The sequence below is a fragment of the Ricinus communis genome, chromosome 8, assembly GCF_019578655.1.
Source record: "Ricinus communis isolate WT05 ecotype wild-type chromosome 8, ASM1957865v1, whole genome shotgun sequence".
Lineage (NCBI taxonomy): Eukaryota > Viridiplantae > Streptophyta > Magnoliopsida > Malpighiales > Euphorbiaceae > Ricinus > Ricinus communis.
The window spans coordinates 13,333,585-13,351,875 of record NC_063263.1 but is presented as its reverse complement, the minus strand read 5'-3'; the positions used below and the strand labels follow the sequence as shown (position 1 = coordinate 13,351,875).

The 18,291-nt window shown below is 35.0% G+C and overlaps 3 protein-coding genes across 4 annotated transcripts; all 3 read right to left on the bottom strand.

Annotated features, from left to right (window-relative positions):
- Positions 1-281: 281 nt before the first annotated feature.
- LOC8270849 (NADH dehydrogenase [ubiquinone] 1 alpha subcomplex subunit 6) lies at positions 282-1,848 on the bottom strand. Its single transcript, XM_002512980.4, has 2 exons — positions 1,498-1,848; positions 282-665 (listed from the first exon to the last, which is right to left on the bottom strand). The coding sequence occupies exons 1-2, from the start codon at positions 1,708-1,710 to the stop codon at positions 480-482; spliced, it is 399 nt and encodes a 132-aa protein (XP_002513026.1). The 5' UTR covers positions 1,711-1,848; the 3' UTR covers positions 282-479.
- A 793-nt stretch (positions 1,849-2,641) lies between these two features.
- On the bottom strand, positions 2,642-4,900 carry LOC8270848 (peptidyl-prolyl cis-trans isomerase CYP22). The gene is made up of 6 exons (XM_002512979.4): positions 4,560-4,900; positions 4,386-4,473; positions 4,157-4,249; positions 3,781-3,813; positions 3,410-3,466; positions 2,642-3,066 (listed from the first exon to the last, which is right to left on the bottom strand). The coding sequence occupies exons 1-6, from the start codon at positions 4,865-4,867 to the stop codon at positions 2,956-2,958; spliced, it is 690 nt and encodes a 229-aa protein (XP_002513025.2). The 5' UTR covers positions 4,868-4,900; the 3' UTR covers positions 2,642-2,955.
- Positions 4,901-5,199: 299 nt separating this feature from the next.
- Positions 5,200-17,863, bottom strand: LOC8270847 (protein unc-13 homolog). 2 transcript variants are annotated; one of them, XM_015715410.3, is made up of 27 exons: positions 17,650-17,863; positions 17,027-17,092; positions 16,770-16,945; positions 16,615-16,679; positions 15,892-16,225; positions 15,097-15,163; positions 14,772-14,922; positions 13,988-14,155; positions 13,735-13,845; positions 13,279-13,488; positions 12,892-12,993; positions 12,247-12,465; positions 11,690-11,764; positions 11,449-11,517; positions 10,486-10,668; positions 10,245-10,394; positions 9,093-9,185; positions 8,827-8,898; positions 8,277-8,394; positions 7,971-8,149; positions 7,739-7,820; positions 7,157-7,261; positions 6,974-7,080; positions 6,296-6,373; positions 6,124-6,219; positions 5,850-5,945; positions 5,200-5,727 (listed from the first exon to the last, which is right to left on the bottom strand). In XM_015715410.3, exons 2-27 carry the CDS (start codon positions 17,032-17,034, stop codon positions 5,554-5,556), a joined length of 3,288 nt encoding a protein of 1,095 aa, XP_015570896.2. In that variant the 5' UTR covers positions 17,035-17,092; positions 17,650-17,863; the 3' UTR covers positions 5,200-5,553. The 2 variants fall into 2 exon arrangements, with proteins under 2 accessions (XP_015570896.2, XP_015570897.2); XM_015715411.3 differs by having other exon boundaries at positions 17,027-17,084.
- Positions 17,864-18,291: the final 428 nt, after the last annotated feature.

Sequence of the window (18,291 nt, the reverse complement as noted above, 5' to 3'; positions counted from 1 at the left end):
AATAAATTACTCTGTACAAACTATTAAAATCCATATGAATATATTCACTTTTTTGTTTTCGTATTGTTTGTTTAGCAAGTTGAGTCCTTTCTTTAATTCATATTTTTTCCCTAACCATGATATTCAATTTCCTGTTATCCAATCATCTCCTAAGCATGAGTCTTCCATGTTCTTCTGTTCTTTTCCATAACCATGAATTTCGGAAAAGCCATGAGTTAACGCCATCTCCATGCACATCAATGCAGTAGCTTTTGATGTTATGTAACAAGTGATAATACATATTTCCAGCAAAAGAGAAGACACATTTCTTGATTTATGAAATCTAACATGAATTCACAAAATGGTTCTGGAAAGTGGACAAAAGCTTCAATAAGTAATTTATCCATCAGAAGATTCAGAAAAGTTTATTATTATTTGGGAAGTCCAGCTACCCAAAAGGGAAATTAACGAGAGGGACATCCATAAAGCATTGCAAGTTTTCAAAAGTAATTGCTCTTATAGAAGTTCTTGAGGAAGTCAGACATCGCTTGATCCTTAGTGTCCAAATCCTGCACAAGCCCTTGTTCACCCACTACATATTGTCCAATAATATGGTGGCGCTGCTTTGCATGCTCCACAATGTTGTTCAGCTCTTCCATTCCTTTGAAAAGCAACATATCAATCACCTGCAGATTTAGCAGAGCCTCTATACTAGTCAAAATATGAAGTGCAGCAATCTAGGAAGCATATGGTTTGCTCCATCCACATGGGGAAACTAAGAATTTAATTTGCTCCAACAAAGTGGAAATTCAACACGATAGTTGCTCCTCCTATCTCTAGTGAAGCCATAAAGTAGTAGCAGTTTTTGGGCTTATGGAAAGGAAAATGAAGGTAATTTAGTAGCCATGAACTGAAATCCCCTACATGTGATTGCAGAATATATAATAAAACAAAAGAAAGCTACAGGAGATGCTGCTTTGCTTTGCTGGAGAAGTTGAGGAGAACAAGAGGTGTAATTAAAATAACCCAAGATAAGTAAGTTGCTGATTGATTTTCTACAATGTTCTGAAATCGCCTTAATTAATCTTTCCTGTACATTTAACTAAGAAAGCTGGAATTTTCATAGATTTCATAAAAAACCTAACAATTGAAATGAAATACTGCTTGATGTTCTCCTAATAAAGTCTAAAAGAACCCGCAGCAGAGGGATTGGCTCTCCAATCATATCAATTTGCCAAGTAGTTATAGATTATAAGGATTCAACTGGTACTAAGTTTACATTATAATTCTTTGTTTTATCTCACTTATCAGAGGTTCAAATTAGAAAAGGGTCAAAACCTAACTAAAAGTTTACCTAAACCACATTCTCTAACGAGAATTGCTGCTCAAACATCTCTTTACTTAAAAATAAAAATAAAAATAAAAATAAAAATAAGAAGCCATAATTTTTAGGGATGAGAATAGCATCAGAAGAGAATTGAATCAATTGTCAAGAAACAAAGAGAGAATGAGAGGTACCTTGGGATTGGAGACATGAGAGTTTATACGGATCTGAGAAGCGATGCTGGATCGAAGCTGAGACTTGGTGACGACATCTTGAAGATTGTAAATGTCCATTACTTTTGGAATTGATCTGCACGCTAATCTGAAGAAATCGAATACCCTTCCCCTTGCCTCCTCTAGGCTTCTCGAGTTAGGCGCCACCTTCACGCTTCTCGATATAAACGACATCGTTTTGTTCTTGCTCGACTCAGTACGCACTCACTCGCTCGTCTGTTGAGAATCGAAGAAAATGATGAGCAGAGCACTGAAGAAAGTTGCCGATTCGGAGAATTAACAATTTTTCAAGAAGTGAATTGAGATAGTGTTATTGCGACGTCGTTTTGGAGAATACTACTCCTTCCTTCCATCCAAAAGAAATCAATTTTTTCAGTTAATATCATTAAATTTCATCACTATTTCTCTAATATATCTTTATTAAACCTTTTATAAAAATTACAGTTTTAAAATATAAAACAGAAATAAAAAAAATGGACTATAATTTAAAATGAAGGAAATGGACTAAAAAGAAAAAGAAAATGCAGAAAAAGTATTTATTCTGATCTGATTTTAATTTTCCAAAATTTAATTTTAATTTATGAATTTAAAGACTATAGTTTGAATTAAAATGTAAAATTGGTGAATTGATGATTCTATTTTTCTTAAACATATTTGGTTCAATTACTATAATTCATAAATTTGATAAATAATTTCTAATCTTACTTTAAATGGGGGGAAACTAGTCATATAAATATGAAATATACATTTATTAAAAAGTACCAATAAAAAATATAAAATGAGCATATATATATATATATATATATATATATGTTTTTCTCCAAAACCTAAGCAGCATATAAAATACTAGACTTGTTTATTCAACTATTTATTTGGTACTATAAGAAAATAAAAGTTTCCCGTTATCATGATCTTAGTTAATTTTGATATTAACTCTAATTATATTAATAACATTATTTATGTATTAATAAACTAATGGTGAATTTTAAGAAATCCTGCGTAAGTGGGAGGCCTACAAAGCACAAACAACTGATAAAAACATTTGTAATTACTTCTCTCAACACAGCAAGTGAATGCTCACACACTCTGAACACACATCATAAAATTGAGAAGATAAAGAAGAAATTTCACTTGTTAAGCAAACCAAGATGATGCCCATCAAATCTAAAATGATATTATCCATCTGGTATTACCTAACATTTTACAAGCTGCTGTCCATAGAACAATAGTCAGCTTCATAATGCCTTCATATTCAAGGTATTTTGTTCCTCCCTGTATTCTGAGAATTAATATTTCCCCAGGGAAAATTGGGCAACACTGTAAGACAAAGGTCAGTTGATTAGATGATGTTTGTTCAACAGGGTTTACATAACCGACTGGAATATTTCGTAGACAGCTCTTCCTTTTTGAGTTTGGTCTCTACATTTCCCCACATTCAGCAATAGTACATGCCAGTTTAGGCCGATTGTTGGGTCCCGTGGCCACATTCTCAATCTTTCTGACGACCAAAAGACCGTCTCCAAGCACCCTCTGGAAAGAAAAAGAAAAGGAAAGAGTTAACAGAAAAATTTGATTGAAGTTACCAAGGAGGACGTAAAAATTATCCATCTCCTGGACATACTTTCACAATCATATTATCAAGACCATAAAAGCACATCCAAGAAATTAAGCATCCAACCCAAGCTGACAAGATTTGGACAGATTTATTGGTTGGTTCAATTGCTTGATGCAGCAAAGCCAGTTCATGGTAAATTTGATATTGGATTTTTTGATGCTAATTGAATACAGACCAAGGAATACTAGGCTAAATACTAGAATAGAAAAAGAAAAGCTAATAAGCTACTCGTATCTTTAAAAGAATCAGAGAATATACCCCAAACACAACATGCTTGTTGTCGAGCCAGTCACATTTTGCACAAGTGATGAAGAACTGCAGAAAGTGTAAAGCCAAGTCAAAACTTAACATTAACAGCATCACATTAAAAACACTAGAATGTGTCAAGAAATTCATTCAGCTTGTAAGCAATTTAGAGAATTGCAAGGACTTAAGGGTTATGCACTGGGCATGAAATGATTTTTAAGTTTGATGGGTGTTTAAGTATATACTAATGTAAAGATGGTCAACTAAGCAGCTAACACATTGAAGAACTGTAGAGTTATTCTTAGCATCTTTAAACCCGTAATAGAAAATGTAGAGAGAGAGAGAGAGAGAGAGAGAGAGAGAGAGAGAGAGAGAGAGAGAACCTGACACCCATTAGTGTTTGGTCCACTATTTGCCTGCAATAGAAACAAAAACATATGGCTTTAGAGAAAGTGATGTAAGGCCAATCCTTAAAATCAAAATCTAAATAATCCAACATCTAATATAGGTGGACTAATGCTCGAAAATAGGGTTTATTAAAAGAAATCAGGGTTTTATTAGGATTCAAGAAATTTTTATGTAGGAAATGTCTCTTTGAATAGTTATACTTATACTGAAACAGGTACTAATAACTAAAGCAAATAGTGTATGTAGAGAAGCAAAACACTCATAAAGAAAGCATTCTAATGATAATAACTTAAAGATTCCTGATCACTGAACATGGCAAATATTTGATACAGAAGAAGAATGCATACGTACCATTGAGAGTAGACCAGGACCAGTGTGCTTGGCAATAAAATTTTCATCATCAAATTTATGTCCATATATCGAAACGCATCCACTGCCATCACCCTTCACACCATAACCACCTTCTTATCAGCATTACTACTTATCATAACTAACAAAAGACCTTAATTGAAAAAAAAACTAGAACTTTCCACAAATAATTCATCACTAATATCAATTAAGTACAATATTATATACAAACCTTAAGAAAATCACCAGCTTGAATCATGAAGTCTTTAATCACTCTATGAAACTGACACCCTTTATAACCTACAGGCAATCCAGCTTTTCTGCAAATTTTGCAATCCAATTTATCAATAAGTGAAATACCCTAAATAATAAAACATTTCATAACAACAAGAATTCTATTTTTTACCTGTACTCTCCAGTGCAAAATTGCCTGAAATTCTCGGCGGTTTTAGGGGCAATATCGGCAAAGAGTTCCATTTTGATGCGACCAGCGGGAATGGTGCCAATTGTAATATCGAAGAAAACGATTGGGTTTTTAGGATTTGGAGGTCTTACGTGCCACTCTACGTTCCCTGCTCCGGTTGCTGTGCTCGTGTTGCCTACTCCTGACGCCATTACTATTTGATTCTTGCTGCTGCTGCTGCAACAATAAGCTTCTTTTTCAAGTGATGGGTTTTGGGCTTTATATAGAGAATGGTGTATGGATTGGGCCATGCAAAAATTCTTCTCCTTTAATTTATTTAATCGCTTTCACTAAGTTCTTGATTCTTGGCTTTAACTGAGTTCTTGATTCTTCGCTTTCACTGGGTTCAAACTTAACATGCCATGGCACTAAAAAGACTCCAGCATCAGTTAAAACGAATGCAGCACTAATTAAAGACTCATTTCAATACTAATCAATGACTTGTCATGCAAAACTTCACATATATTTTCAGTTACTCCGTTAATTGAAGTTTAAGAGATTTATGTTTGCTTCTTTGTTTCAGGTTTTACAGGTTGCACAGCAACAATGAATAAGCACCAGCACAAAATTTAAAACAACCATGTAAAGAAAGAAACTTTTACATTCTTTTCTCAAAAAGGTGTTCGGAAAATACAGCCAAAATCTACTTCGCCGTCAAGTTCAGGTTTTCTAATAAAAGAATCTGGTTGTCGCTGAAACAGTGACAGGAAAGAGCATGCATGTAAATTACAAAAACCTGTTCAACTGCATGGAGAAATTTTAAACAGAAATATACAAAAAGTTTCCTAAGAGAAGGATTGAGGGTATAGGGGTTGAGGGAAATGGAAATGGAGAAGAATATAATTGATATAATATGGACAGAGGTTGAATTGCTACAAATGCACAGTTGACTCTTTCCTACATTCTCTGCAACTCCCAAGTATAATCAGGCAGTCCATTATACTGAAGATTTAGGTATTTTAAACTGTTTCTTGAGGAACTGGGACGACTCCGAGTCGCTCCGATGACATAATATTCTCAATAAAGTCTGAGTATCAGCACCTAATTTGCCTCCACCGCCCTGCCTTTCCAGCCCACTCGCAGATTTCAGGTCATCAATCAATTCTCGAGTCTACAAGCCAAGTGAAAAATGGAAAAGATCAAATTCATTTATCTCAAGCTACATAACATTACATTTTATTACATCAATATTCTACAGTCCACTTACGTAAAACCATAACTGCAATAACTAACCTCATAGGAATGCAACTTAATTACATGACGAACTCGTGCTATATGGTTCTCAACTACTCCTCTAGGAAGCCCGTCTCCTCCAGAAATAAAAAATTCCTACAAGAAGAAATTGCACATGTTAGATAGTCTAATGCTGCCACCCTTCCTGATTAAAGCAATTGAAACACTACATGACATTTATCATGTCTGAAGCATTCTTCAAGTTGCAAAATGATTCTACATGAAACTTTAAATGCCTTCTTTCTGGTACTCAATGCACCAGCAAATCAGTTACCTTCAAAATTTCCAGATCTTCTTCCAATAGTTTTGCATCAGCTGGAGAGAAAACTCGAGATGGTCCTCCATCTAATATTACACGGAGTAACCCATCCTGAAAGGAAGAACCATTTCAGTGAAAAACAAATTCATACACTTATGATATTTGTTTAGAGAAGCATGGCACAGACCACAGAAGCTTGAAGGAGACTCGTCACAATACGATCCCTGAGTGGTTCCACAATAACACTACAGAGCTGATTTAGTTCCTGCAGCAGTTGCTCAACATAAGGCCTTTGTCAAAGCATAGATGAATATTAGATCAAATAATCACCTACAGTTTCTCACAGATAACTGGAGCTCATTGAATTTCCTAAAACTAAGACCAAGGGTTGAACTAGATATTAAAAATCTCTTTTGGAAAGTGACTGCAGCGTGGTAATATAAGTACGACCATAGGACATCTTACATTGTTACCATTTTGAGAAACACATGTTGCAAGCCAATTTCAGTTCATAGAAAAGACCTAAAGATAGAAAGTTGACACTCAAACTATCAGTGTACATGGGGAATGATATAGTGAGTGCATTTCTGGTGCACATAAAACCGCATGCAAGTTAAGTAATTATATAGAACGAACCATATTGAACGATTAAAACTCAATGGATGCAGCAAATAAAACTATATGCTTTCTTCTATAAGATCCTAAGAATGACAGGAAGGTTCTGCACTGGTGAGCTAATAATTTTTGTCAAGGATTTGCACAATGCTTTCTTTTCCAGTCAAAAGCTTTTAAATGCTTCAATATTTCCTTTCAGAATGAAATGTTCAATAGAAAGAACATAGCTTCCAAGCAGGATGTCACATACTGTATCAAGTGGTTCAATCAGTGCTTCCAGCCTAGAGTGTGTAACATTGGGCTTATATAGATGTTCAATGAACGGCTCCCTCAAATCCCAAAAGATTATTTTAGTTCCTGAAAGAAGAAAAGTTAGTTAAAGGTCAAGTAAAACAATAAGGTAATAGTCCGCGCGCAGGCAAGTAACGCTTACCAGTGAACTCACAGATACGATCAATAGCAGAATTTATATCTTTTCTACTCCCATCAAAAGTGCCTTTCTGCTTAAAACTTGTGGACTTCTCATCCATAGATTTCCCTGTCAACATAGAAATTAATAAACGCGCTGGAAACATAAGCATATCATGGCATTCTCAAAACTATTATCAAAAGGGAATGACTGGTTGTTTGATTTATAATTCTCAGCAGTCCACGAAAAGGAAAAGGTCGGAGTGACATATGGAGCTACAAAAATTGGAAATGTAAAATAATCTCTTTAGTCCTGGATAGTAGTGCAAGTCAAGATTTGTAATGATTAAAAGCGTATGTGAAATATCCAATGCAGTGGTAAAGGTGTTTGTCAGACACCAGCACACTGTATCAATTAAATTCCTAAAATGAACTAGGTCACTGAGAACAAGAAGGCTTTCACTTCCATCAAATTGCAATGACAAGAAAGCTAGAGACTAGAAAGGATGTTACGTTGATTGGAAATATTCTGTCAGAGGATAACAATTATGCACTTCAGTAAAAGCTTAGAACAAAAATGATCAAAACAATCATCTAAGATACATACTGATAAATTGTTCACGGGGTTTTTTCTTTGTCCATCGCTCCGAAATGCTATCTTCCAACTTATTCAGTTGACTAATTGCATACTGTTCATAGCAGACAAGAATATAATAAGAAAAACTCTTAATAAATTGATGCAACAACTATCTTGTCAAAGCACTAATATAAAAGATAAAAGTGAAGCCCTTCTTTTAATTATTTTTTTATGGACAAAGTCAAAACAAATGTTGACTCACATATAGTGTATTCAACTGAACACAAAGAATAGGAGTAGCCTGGACAGTGATTTCACTCGATTTTGTCTCTTCAGGCAGCCTAGAGTCAAATAGTTCCTTCTTTACAAAAGCTTTTATTCCAGCTTCCTTCCTGTATCTTGTGAGAATAGGAAGAGGTGGAATCAAATCGTCCTTGGTTGCTGCATGTCAAACCCACACGCTTAAGATCTAATTGGTATAAGGGAAGTGAAAGCAGTGGGGGAAGGGAGATCGTATTCTTTTCAGATGGAATAATGAACTAAAAGTCTACAGGCAGCATATACTCACCCAACTTCTCAATGACATGATTTGAATACACTTGAAATGCATTATCAATACCCCGAAAAAGGCCATTCAATTCTGAAGGCCTCATTGGAACTTTTAGAGCAAAAAATTGATCAACTGTCTGCACCAACAGGAACATTTGTAATAGAAGGCATTAGCTAATGTCTTTTCAAGAAAATGGTAGAGTTCCAGAGGCCTCCAAAACAAGATTTTATTTCTTCTTTGGTAGTGAATAAAAGTGTGATCAGATGAGGTTGTGTGAAACATTGGATGTGCAACCTTATAAGTGATTTCATCGTCCAATTTCAAAATGACAAACTCTTGTAAAAAAACATCTGTTTAAAATATACTATGAGAAAATGGACAAAATTAACATGAAAATATATTTGCTATCTGCAACTAAATCTCCTGAAATTCTTCAAAGAATCTTGTAAAAACTGTTAGTATCAACCTCACCATAATGCCCTCACACCCATGTTCACATGTTAATGTATTTCAATCCACTAATTAATATTCAGAAACTATTTTAATGAAAGTCATTGCATGCTTATACCTCTTCCACGATCCTATATACTTCAACAATTGAACTCCCATGCCGCTGTTGTGGAGATATAGGCTCCCATCTCTGAAAAATTTTACAAAAGAAAAAGATTAGAACATAAAAATAGATGAAAAAAGCTAAGATCCTTAACCAAGGGGAGGAAAAACTAAGCCTACTCTGAATTTAAATTAGCATATTCACATAAATCTAATAACAGAACATATTCAAGTAAGAAAAACTGCTCTTGAAGGGCAACACAAACAGACTCATATAACTACCTCTTGTTGGATGGCCCGCTCAACCCAACCTAAAATTCTTCCAAGCTGTGAATTGACCCATCGCATAACCAGCGTTCCAGAAATAGATTCAACCTTTAAGGAAGCAAAAGGGTGAAGAAAAAAAATGATGGAGAGGGAAATAAAACTGAGTAAAAGAGCCTAATATTTATAAGTAAAGACAAGGAGAAAGTGCACCGTATTTCTAATTTAGAAGTCACTGAGACAACTTGAAAGCTGCATTTTCTCATAAATATGCCCCAGCTTGACCACACTTTACAAATTACAGACCAGAGCTAAACAATATAGAAGTGAGGCTAAAATAATGAAAAGGAATAGATACATTAAATAAATTAAACTACCATGTGGCAAAAATATAAAGTTCAAAATGCCATTTGGAAAGTATAATTTCCTTAGCTTTCATATTACTCATAAATTTCCCAAGCTATGCCAGATATTTCCTCTTCGTTCCATTGGAGAGAAGGAGGGGCAGAGTTAATTTTGCCTAAGCGAATTCCTGAAACTGATCTACATATGGCCCCAGAACAGTTAGTTATGCATAAGATTGAGTTCTTTTACCCAGAACTAGACTTTGGTCAGTGTAACAAAGGAATATTGGCCTACACCAAAATGATTTTTAAGTGTGCTGTTGTTGACAGGACTCGAAAATCCTTTCTAATGGCAACATCAGTGAAAGCTCATGAGTGTTAGGGGTTGGCCTGCCCCAGTAACAACCCTGCCATATTACTGCTTTTTTGAAGACATGATTCACTTGTAAATTTTGCTAAATCTTTTTTTTTCCATTCACGGTCATTAGCTCCTCTAATAAACATAATGAAACAGGAATCCATTGTATTTCCATAAGGAAGCTGAAAAATGAAAGCACAAGTAAACAACTAGCCAATAGTAGAACTAATTTTTTCTTTAAAAGTCCTGTTTGACAATCTAGAAGACTGGGTTGTTAAACCAAATGCCAAACAATGTACTCCATGTTTCAATACTAGGTAAATAACATTGCTATGTATTCATTCATTTTCTGTTCCACAAGCTGTGTTAAGCTTATATTATTTGGAACCAAATTTACTAGATCATAGAAAAAGCAGAGAGGAAAGAGGAAAGAGAGATAAACTTAACAAGCAAGTCCAGCTATCTCACTTGATATGGAGTTAGTTTCCTGAAATTGACTTCCGCATTCCCCTCTCCAGAAGCAATAAGTGACATTATATACTGCTCAAGGCTATCAGCGGCCGGAAACACTGATACAACATCCTCAGTGAGATGTTCAGCACCATCAAGAAATGGTTTCTGAAGACAAATGACTCTAATTAGGAGTCCAGATTAGAAAGTACATACATTAAATAGGAACTCATGCAGAATCAAATCAAAATCCTCTTACCAACTTCATCCCGTAGAGCCTATGAAGAAGTGATGCTGAAAAAATGATTGCTTGTGGATGTCTCCGAGACAAGATTGGTGTGAATATGGTTGATTCTTTTCTCAGAAGCTTCTTGGTCTCTTCTGCAAGCAATGCCAGAGAATGCTCATGCCTTGTGTCTAATCTTTCAACAGCCTGCAAAGTCTGCATTAAGGAGGGAGGGGGAGGAGACACAGAGAGAAGATCAAAAAAGATCTTGGTCTTCAGAGAAAAGAAACAAGGCAATATCGTCCTCACAATTTATTTATAAAATTTATTCTTAAGGCAGCTAGAAATGAAACTGTATTAAACAATACTTCACATTTACATATATCAGTCATTACACAAAATATATACAAGATGGCCAGTGTGCTAAACTCACTCTACGCAATCTTCTTATTCATTATAATAAAGAAATAATCAAATTCTTAAGAATTTGAATCCCTTCATCTTAACTTAGTCTCTTCCTACTACTATGCAAAAGAGTGGAAGAGAAATAATTTTATTCTTATTCTTACTCTCCATTCACAAAAAATTTAGTAGTCCACTGAGCTAGTACAAACTCATTCTTAATAGGGAAAGTACAACAATATAGCAATCCTCCTAAATTCAGCTTCTACTTGACAGAAATTTGGACTTTCAGATGCTATATATATAAAAACTATGCAAGAATTCCATGCATTGGATGCTCTAAAACTGATTCCAGTTGACTGTTATTTTGTTGTTTTTCATAGTTGGCATCTATGGTGCATATTTCTGTGTTTTTGTTAGACCTGCTTGTGAAGAGTGTTCAGCAATTAGTTATATACAGGTTAAATGATGAAATTTGTCAAGCCCTTATATAATGTGTTACCGCTCCTATTATTTGCTTTTATTTTTAGAGTGCATGGTCTACCATCATTAATCTAGTGAGCCGGCCAGAATCTGTAAGGTTGGAACACTTACTCTTGTAACTGCGTTCTTAATGGAAGTTGATATGTATGACTCAATCTGATCCCGGTCTGTGAGAGATCCCTACAAGACAGTAATGGATGCATAACTTTCAACCCATCAAGTAATATGTGCAGCATAAATATGAAGCTCTTGACCAAATAACAGCAATATCCACCTCAAATTTAGAATGTATCCCATAATGTGCTCACTAACACACACATGCAAGCATCTAACAAGGAAGGGTTTTACTTACCTGATCAGATTCTTCCAAAAGTAGTCTCCGAGTAACCATCGCAACTAATACTACATCCTCCATAGTTGCAGATTCCTGCAAGGACAGTGAGATATGTTATAATACATAGTTGCAACTGCCGTTGAAAAATATTATAAGCAAAAAAAGGTTTAAAAAGATTTCAGCAGGGAAGTGCATGATTCAACATGTGAATCACCAGTAAACTATAAAGAACTAAAAAAAAAGGACACTTATCATTCAAAATCTCTCTCTGTTCCCTAGTTCAAATGCATATCACAGCAATTGCATGAAAGAATACATTTGCACACAATCCTAGTGTCAAACTTTTTATTCCTTCACATTGCACTATTTTTATTTGAATACAGGAGTGCCAAATAATAGCATGAGAAGTAAATGAACTTATAATAATAATTGCCTATGCCTACATAATGTTAGCAGTAAAATTGAATGCTACAAATGAGAGAACCAATTTCAGCATTTATAGCATCCATGATTGGAATTATGATTGAAACATTATCTATTGCCAGATCTCCATCAGATCAAAAAGTTAGTCAAACCTCAGCAAAATTCTTATGGTAATCCGCTAGCTGCTTATCAGCCCATTTCTGAATTGGTGACAAAAAGGACTGCAAGAAAGATAAATCTTCGCCCTCAACTCTGGAACACAAACTTTTCAGGTGCAACCTCTCTTGTGGGCCCCGTTGTTCCTTCAATGGTATCTTCTTTAGCTGTTGAATGGCATGCTGCAAGAGACTGTGCTCTTGTGTGATAATATACTGCAATCAAACAATGAAAATGGACATAAAGGAATTGAGGATATTGCCAATGATTAATGATAACAAATAACGAATTAAATATAGAGAATAGAAGCTCATTTAGAACACAGGTTGGAAGATCCCTTTCTTGCTTGTGATGATTTGTTAGTCATACAACAAATCTCACTACATAATATAGTCCTTTACCAGCAAGAAACCCCAGATTCACGCTGTTTTATATTTCATATTTTTACTTCATTATGGCAATTAGTTTATTCTTTTATAAGGAAAATCATCAACTAAGGGGAATTAACTACTAAGGGAATACAGGTCAAAAAGTGGGGAAAGAAAGTGCATTCCCTATTCTATAATCGGCATTATTAGCTGCCATTTTGCTGCACTTTTGCCCCCTTTCTCTTCTGGGTTCAGCAGAGTAGGGGACTGTACCTGACGAAATAATACCCATGCATAGCATGCATAATGGATAGTCTCTGTAAGTCCTAGAACACGCCAGGTTGACTTTAAGAGCTCAAGTATTTCTTCCACTTCCTGAAAATGAAAACAGGGATCATATTAGGTAAACCAGATATAAAGGTCAAATACAAACACCATTGTTTTCAATTTAGAAAATCAATAATATTGAGTCACAGCTTGAATTTCACAAATGTCCTGATAAAGATTTGTAACATGCTTTCTGAAATTTTGAAATTTTTTTCAAGTACTGGATAATTGTACATAAGCCAGCATCACAGTAAACTATGGACATCAACAATCCAACCTATGCGCAAAATCTAAAAATTTATAGTATCAGGACCAAGATGAGAAATTACTAACCTCTGTCAGCTTCCCCTCATCTAAGATGTCAAATACACTGAGTAGGAGCTTCTCATATAATTTAACATTAAGGTGATAACCATCTGCCCAGTGGCATACTTCACCAGTTAAGTCACCCCGAGCTGGTCTCTCAGCAAGTGGAACAGCAACCTCTCTGAGAGACCGCAAGCATTCTGTTCGTAGGACTTCCCCCTCAGAAGATGGACGAAACTACAAGAAAGGGAAAGCAATACCAGGCATACAAAATTTTAATACATGTCATAACTGATGGGCAGTGAAGTGCCAACTCATTCAGATGAACTAAGAAGTATAATGAATTGGAAGAACTAGAAAATGCGAGGAGAAAGTTTTGTCAACCAGCCAAGAGTGGAATAACAAGGTAAGGCATATCTTCGTGGTATGATTAATTTTAAATGATAGAGCATGGCAAAAATCTTGATTCACTAAAGCACATACCTCAGATTCCTCAATTTTTGCCAAAAGAATCCTCAAGTCACTTGCCTTACGCCCAGATTCACCAAACCCAACAACTGGGTGATTGATAAGCCCCTCCTCCAGTATGAATAACTGTAATGAGACAAAGTTGAAAATGTGCAAAACTAATATCAACTCAATTTCCTCCTAAACCTACTTTTAGAGAAGTTTTGCACCTTACAGAAGAAAAGAAAAATAAGATGGAAACTAATTGGGCAAAGGGGACAGAATTTACCTGCCTTTTCTGCCACCGTATATATGCTTTCTTGTCAGAAAATTCTGTCCGTGAAATACAGCATAACAGTTCCAAAGGAATCAGCAGAGTATCCATTCTTTTCCCCACTTTACCAGCAAGAGCATTTAGCAGCCCTTTTCTTGTTCTAACATCCATTGCCTCAGATATCTGCACTCATTTAAGAATGGTAACAGAATATTACATCATCAACTATACAAAGAGTTTAAATTGGCCAAACTGAACCATAGGAAGAATATAATGTAGTTAAGAAATAAAAAAACTTCATGAACTAGAAAAGTACTAATATTGGTACTCAAAGAGTGAAGATTAAAGTGATGTAGCATCATTTCTTTTAGCACCAATAAGAGTGCACACTCAGTGTCTCAGAAGATAAAGAAAAGGTAACCATTGTACACATGGCAATGAAAAAAAAACACGAGTAAATGACTGCAACAGTCTGATCAGTTATTATATTAAAAAGCTCCAGCCTTAGGGATACGCTAAATGGGATATGCAGAGGACTACAGAATGTAAGATAATAAATCCTTAAGTCACATATGGAAAAATCCTGATAAGATGCTCATCCTTCCTTCTTCAACTTTTATTGGCGTTCTTAAGAGTTTACCTGGTATTGACCACTTGATATTGACATGGTTTCTAGCACAAGGCTTGAGTCTAAAACCATTTAACTAAGAGCTTTCAAATTAAGGATGCATGATCTCTTAGAATAAGTTTGTTTGAGATAAGGACTAAAGACTGCATGTGAAGAAGTTTTCTGAAATACCTCCATCTGAGCACGCATGATCTCTAACAAGCCATTCAATCCCGGAGCACGATCAGACTGGACAACATTCTCACTTTTACTACGTCCAAGCTTCCTCATCAACTTGGACCTTTTGTCTTTCTTTTTCTCCTTTGATGGGACTATTAGGCCCCTATTCATTTGGTGATAACAGGAAAAGAAAATTAAAACAAGGCATTGCAGAAACACAGAAGAACAAGAAAGCAGAGGAAGGTCACAGCATATAAATCAAGGTACCAATAATCCATAATAATTTGACCTTACATGAAAAAAGAATCTGCATATTGATGTTATTAAAGGAACTTACCCTGCTGCACCAGCACATACCAAGAGGACTTCATATGCAGTTTCACGGAGGTCATCATCTGTAATACCTGAAAGCAGTAAAGATCAATGAATTACTGGCAAACAGTTACTGAATTCACCTTCTGCATCAAGATTTCCATTACAAGGCAACCCACAGTGCAAACTGCAAACTTGAATCCAAATAAATAACAGACTGGAAAAATCTTACAAAGAAACATCAACATTTATTAGAAGTTTTTCCTTTTCCTAATTCATGTCATAATCCTTACTGTTGTCCCTATCATAATCCTATTTAGTAAATTATTTCCATATGCATGAGGATCTCCTAATAATTTAATGTGAAAGGCTTTATTTATATTATAGGAAAGAAATATGTCTTCTTAGAATTGGCAAAAAATCACAAATTAGAAACCAAAAACACCATCCACCAATTCCTAGAATGACCAATTAAACCATATAACTAAATGCAAGCCTTCTTGTGGCAAGTGCAATCTCATCCACACTCCATGATAATAGAAAATGAATCAAGAATTAAGTAATAAACAACACCTCAAATCCATTTCCACATTGAGCTTAATATGCTTTTCAGAGTCCTCACTTATTCCTAATGGGTTTCAACTACCATGAGGGCACTGAATAATTGAAATAGTGCATCTGACTTTTCATCCCCATACCTGGCTGCTATCAACTTTCGAAATGATTCCTTCCTCATCAAACCTCCGACGCCATAAAAGACCACGATAATAGGATACACTAGCTTTAAATCTAATACTCTAAGCTTTTTAGCAATTGTTACCTGTTGCAAAAGCAGGCAATTTGGGAATAAGATCAGCAGCTCCAGTTGTATTGCGCCTTGAAATCCTGACACTTTCAACTTCCTCAAGTTCATCTTCGTCATCCTCAAAATCTTCAATGTCATCCACAGTCAGCTCTCGAACTTCAGTGGAGTTGAAGGATTCTGATTTTCCTATGCTTGAAAATGATGCTACAGGGGATGATACAATTATTGGAGGAGTATGCACAGGGGCCGGTGTAGAAACAGGAATAGGTGGTGGGGCCCTTTTTGGAGGTGATCCTGAAGAATCAGGATTTGTAACCAAGAAAAATTCAGCAGCAGAACTGCCATTATTCTGAAATTGAAAAAAGGAATTCAACTTTAGTAATCACCAGCACAAGATTAATAAAATCATCCATACTCTAACTTGAATTTACTAACAGAGATATCAAGTACAAACATCCATTAAGTTTGGTTACTATATCAGAGCTAAAAGTTAGAAAGAACAAAAGGAAAATACAACCAAATCCCAAATTCTAAAAAACCTACAGCTTGTGCCTCATTATCACGAGCATAATTCTCAAAAAGATATCCAAAACTAAGTTTCCATGGAGTGAAAACTAGAAATAACGGGTTATAGCTCAGGCCTATCAAAACACGAATATCTACAAACAATTATATATACAAGCGAAATAAAAGGAACTACATCATCATTCATCCACCACACTTCAAGTTAAGGCATACCATGTGGGGCAAGTCAGTGTTATCATGGTAATCTCTTATTGCATCGGAAAGCTCAAGCATTCCACCTACATTGTCAGAAAGTCATTATACAGAGAATAATTAAAAAAAAAAGAATCCTTGCAAAGAAAGCGATTAAAATAAAGATAATTAGCCACCTTTTTTAGCACAATTAAGGACGTAATCTACACTGACTTGGTCTAGATCCACATCATCTAGTGTAACAGCACCAGGAGGCATTACAACTTTCTTAATTAAGCTACCAGAAAGTATAAAATCCACAAGTATGCGCCTGTCGCGCCTGTATCTCTGTAGAAGCTGAACAGCAGTCTCCCTAATATTCATCAAGTAGATATATTTTAGAGCAAGTTAAAGAGAAGAGAAATTCCCATTAAGGAAATAGTGCAATACATACTCTTCCATTCTGAATTCTGTAAACTTTTACAGCTCAGTAAGCAAGCTATCTTCACAACCTGGTTATCTAAAAAGAGAGAGATTAGAAAACAATTTCCCAATTCAGTTCATTAGAATATACGGACAAAAAAAAGAGCTAGATTTTGATTAAAGCTGCATTATATGACATAAATTAGCAGTACACTAAACACATGGATTTAGATCCTGGTCCAACACTTGAAATCTAACAAATCAAGAAAACAAAAGACATCTTTTACAACAAATTCGGGTGCTGAGAATATGAAGGAAACAATGAGAAAGTAAATGAATTGACTTCAAAAACACAACTCTAGATCCAATTATTCACTGCAAATGCTTAAATATGATACTCAATTACTCCTAAAACAACTTCTTGACTTACTTAATCAAGTTAATAATAAATGTCAATTACTTAGGTTAGTGAAAAGTTACTCAACACATTAAAAGATCTCAACTTTTTTCTTCTTTACTCAACTTTATTATCCTTTTCAGTCTCATACTTAATCATGACGATGCCGTAATCATGAAACTGAAAGAGTAACAGTAGATCAAAGAATAAATTACAAATTAGAAGCGAGAAATCAGTGAAAAGAAAAAGAAGCGTACTTGAGAAATGCAGAGAAAGGAACAAAGAGCAGTAGTCAAATGTCCCACCTCTTAAAAAAAATCAAAAAAATAAAAAAAGAATTGAAATTGAAATGGTCAGTTTTAAGAAAGTGTTTGTCTTTTTTTTTTTTTCTTTCCTTGGCGAGCGAGATTCTACTGATAGAGAGAGAGAGAGAGAGAGAGAGAGAGAAGAAGAAGGGAAGGAGATGATGACAGTGAATTAGCAAATCCCAGTTGGATTCATTTGTATTATAGTTATATTATTAATGTCTATATTTATTGTTATTTTTGAAAAAGAAAAAGAAATAAAGATATCTTTTTCTTTAACTGTTGAAAATTAAAAACATTATAGTAATATGGTTCCGGTCTTATTTAGCTGCGCAACAATAGTCTATAATGGTATTTTTGAAGGCAAAAAAGATGTATTTTTATTGATATTTTAAAAGAAAAAAGTTAAGTAAAACAAACAAGCACATAGTTTCAAGCCTACGTCTATTAATAATAAAGTGTATATTATCATATTCATAACATGTTCCTTCACCTGATTGACTGTCTCTGGAGAATATCAAAGGTGTGATCTTTTGTGATACATGGAAGAGGAGATAAAAGAATAAGAAAATCAAGAGACACATTAATAGCTGC

Coding starts and splice junctions, on each gene's coding strand:
- LOC8270849 (XM_002512980.4), bottom strand. CDS start 1,710: ATGTCGTTTATATCGAGAAGCGTGAAGGTGGCGCCTAACTCGAGAAGC. Junction 666..1,497: donor CTCATGTCTCCAATCCCAAG/GTACCTCTCATT, acceptor CTAAATCTGCAG/GTGATTGATATGTTGCTTTT.
- LOC8270848 (XM_002512979.4), bottom strand. CDS start 4,867: ATGGCCCAATCCATACACCATTCTCTATATAAAGCCCAAAACCCATCA. Junction 4,250..4,385: donor AAGCTGGTGATTTTCTTAAG/GTTTGTATATAA, acceptor TATGGTGTGAAG/GGTGATGGCAGTGGATGCGT. Junction 3,467..3,780: donor CAAACACTAATGGGTGTCAG/GTTCTCTCTCTC, acceptor CACTTTCTGCAG/TTCTTCATCACTTGTGCAAA.
- LOC8270847 (XM_015715410.3), bottom strand. Junction 14,156..14,771: donor TCATGCGTGCTCAGATGGAG/GTATTTCAGAAA, acceptor AAATGAGTGCAG/ATATCTGAGGCAATGGATGT. Junction 12,466..12,891: donor CATGGGTATTATTTCGTCAG/GTACAGTCCCCT, acceptor GTTTGATTGCAG/TATATTATCACACAAGAGCA.